The 3,226-nt window shown below is 31.9% G+C and overlaps 1 protein-coding gene across 1 annotated transcript; it reads right to left on the bottom strand.

Annotated features, from left to right (window-relative positions):
* Positions 1-486: 486 nt before the first annotated feature.
* LOC109863419 (protein ANTAGONIST OF LIKE HETEROCHROMATIN PROTEIN 1-like) lies at positions 487-2,908 on the bottom strand. The gene is made up of 4 exons (XM_020443681.1): positions 2,150-2,908; positions 1,844-2,057; positions 1,336-1,608; positions 487-847 (listed from the first exon to the last, which is right to left on the bottom strand). The coding sequence occupies exons 1-3, from the start codon at positions 2,548-2,550 to the stop codon at positions 1,375-1,377; spliced, it is 849 nt and encodes a 282-aa protein (XP_020299270.1). The 5' UTR covers positions 2,551-2,908; the 3' UTR covers positions 487-847; positions 1,336-1,374.
* Between the last annotated feature and the right edge of the window lie 318 nt (positions 2,909-3,226).

Below are 3,226 nucleotides of genomic sequence, written 5' to 3'. Positions count from 1 at the left end.
ATTTATTCCTGCATTTTGGTTATGTTTCTTTCTTTGCATATCGTCACTACATATTTCACTCATATTAGGGACACAGCTGAGTGGAATCTGCTGCGAAGTGCTGATTAGAACTGCGTGGCATATTGCTGGCATACTGCTATCATTTGGCTATCTGGGACGTTACTAAAGTTTAAAATTAATGTTTATTAAAAGTATATAAGTATAATATTTATTATAAAGTTTATGAAATATAGTATTATTGTTTAGTATGAAGTTTATTAAAGTCTATATAAAGACTGTTATTCTAAAAAAAGTGCAACAAAAATAGATTATGAAGGTTGTGATAAAGACTGCTATGTATAAGTATTTGTATCTCTTACGATAAAACCGTCCTCATGTTTCTTTTCTTACATTATATGCTACTAAAATATAAATAAACAAAAAGTAAGAATAAAATAAGTTTTTATTCATGTATAAATATATTACAAACATTAAATAAAAAATATATTATATGTACTTATATTATATTTACTATTTATGGTACAATATGTGCTACAAGAGCTGTTAAATATTCGCGGTAGATCAATCCTCTTGCGTCATTAACTAATTGATCAAAAATAACATTATTCTCATTAGCATTGGTAGCATCCTGTTTTATGTCGTCGTCTATAAAATCATCTAAGTCATCTTGACAATCTTCCAGGCAAATATTATGGAGAACGCAACATGCCAAGATGACAAATGGTATCAAATCTGTGCAACTCATGTGCAAATATTTTAACCGTCGAAATCTTCCTTTAAGAAGGGCAAACGCTCTTTCAATAACTTGCCTTATTTTAGACAAATGTTCATTAAAATTTATCTGTGCCTGTGTACATACAAAAGAACAAATTTCAATTCATCAACGAAATTATTACACGCAAGATATCGATCATGTCATTTTTCACTAGAAGCAAAAACATGAAAAGTAAAAAGTTTTACATGAATTCGACGAAAAAAAGTGTCAAATTTACGTCAAAGTTTTCACTTTACATGTTTCTGCCCTTAGACAAACATTATATGATTGATGTCCTAAACTAAAATTTTTTATTGAATTTTTCACATAAATATGTTGATTGTGTATCATGCAATGTAGTAAACATTACAAGACTGAGCAAATTTATTCTTCTAGTTGTTCTTAATTAGTCAATAAAATTATAAATGTTTTAGTGAATTATAATACATTTTATTAGTGAATGATTATAATGTTTGCTCACTTTTTTGTAATTTTTACTTACATTGAATAATATACAATCAATATTCAGACACAATTATAGATAAAATAAAAATAAAATTTTCCAACATATTGATTCATACCTGAGTCAAATTGCCCTTGTTGATGTATGGAGCTAAGCATCATGACAACACCGGATAAGCCTTATCATCTATTATAAATTCATTGTTGGGAAAAAAGGCTTGTTCATTTGCTACTACTGTATGCCAGAAATCAGAGTTCCTGAAAATCCTGGCATCATGAACGGATCCAGTAAATTCGACAAAACAATCCGTGAATATTAAGTTTGCATCGCACACAGCCTGCAGTGTAATAGCATATTGTTTTTTTCTTGTCCTGTAGTAGATAGAATCAACCTATATAAATAAAATACAAGATTTGATAACATAAAAATATTTTTGAATACTTTTCATAGGCGGTATTCATAGTCCATTCTTATATTTAAGATTGTCTTAAGTATTGTTTTAAGATGGTATAAATTAATCAGCTATATTAATATCTTACATGACGACTTAAGGCGATCTTAATTATAAGAAACAACTATATAAATATCTGTTCATAGATTCTTATCTTATAAATAAGTGGATTTACCATGGGTGCTGGAATAGAAATATGAGTTCCGCCGATTGCCCCAATCACATTAGGAAGAGAGCCAATATCTGAAAATCGATGTTTTATCTCATTTAATCGATCACCTTTAGGCCATGTAATAAATCTATCAGCAATATTATTCAAAGCAGCCACAACTCTTCTCATGGAATCATGCAGCATTGATTTACTGATGTCAAAGCGATCAGACACAGATCTACAAAAATAAGAACAATGTATTATTAACTTCTTCTATCTTTATAATACAAAAACTGCGTGTATTTTGATAACAATTTCACATAAACTTACCTGAATGAATCAAGAGTTGCAAGCAACCACAAGACTGCAAGTAATTGTGTGTGAACATTTAAAGTACATCTTCCACTGTTTGCTGTCCTTATTAAATAAGGTGTTAATATTCGCTCTAAATTTTCAAATGTTGTTTTCTTCATTCGAAAATATTCTTTGAACTGTTTTCCTGTGTAATTAGGTATTGTTGTGGCATCATAACTTTTAATTCTTGTTACACGTCTTAAATCTCTCCGAGTACGGAGACGTTCTTCGAGCATAATTGCCTCTTCATTCCATCGATCATATTCATCGTCACTACTCTTCTCATGCGTCAGTCTTTTAACAATACATTTTTCTTTTAATAAATTGTATCCCGCTATTGCAACAATTGCAAGAACAACATTTCGACGCTCGTCCATGTTTATACAAGCCACACGAGAAGCGTTCGGAGACACTTGACACTCGAAGGCACACGGTACTCAAACTACTTTTCCACTGAAATCACCGACNCGCACTACAGTGTGTGTTTCCGAACGCAGCCTCACTAATTCGCTTGCTCGCTCACTCACTCACGCACTTTCTGCTACAGTGTAATAAAAGAAGTTGTAACATTGCGGATATATAAAAGTGCTGCTTACTGAGACAGCCAGTCAAATTTGGATCCAATTACATCTACATAGGCCCTGTTCCGTTATTACTAGCAGTAGTGAAAATGTATAGGTTCACGTTACGTATCCTATAGATTTTTTAGTACTGCCAGTAATAACGAAACAGAGCTATAATTAGATTCGCATTTGGACCAAAATCTGATTGGTTGGCTATTGCGCATCCACGGAATGTTATACCTTATTTTATTACACCAAGCTTTCTGCCATCTATCATCGAGCGATTAAGTGAATAAGAAAACAAAAAGAGAGATAGTAAATATAACCCAGGCAACCAGCTGACGTTATAATGACGTTAATATAAAGTCAGTTTTTGACCAGTTCGACGTTAGTTTATGACGTGATATTAACGTAATGACGACGTGAGTTTGTCTCGTCAAAAATGACGACAGGTTAATGACGTTTACTTACGTCATTAATCTGACGTAAC

Source organism: Pseudomyrmex gracilis, unplaced genomic scaffold, assembly GCF_002006095.1.
Source record: "Pseudomyrmex gracilis isolate BER0280 unplaced genomic scaffold, ASM200609v1 scaffold_4819, whole genome shotgun sequence".
In the NCBI taxonomy this organism is placed as follows: Eukaryota; Metazoa; Arthropoda; class Insecta; order Hymenoptera; family Formicidae; genus Pseudomyrmex; species Pseudomyrmex gracilis.
Note: the sequence above shows the minus strand (reverse complement) of the source record. Positions and strands in the feature narration are given on the sequence as shown.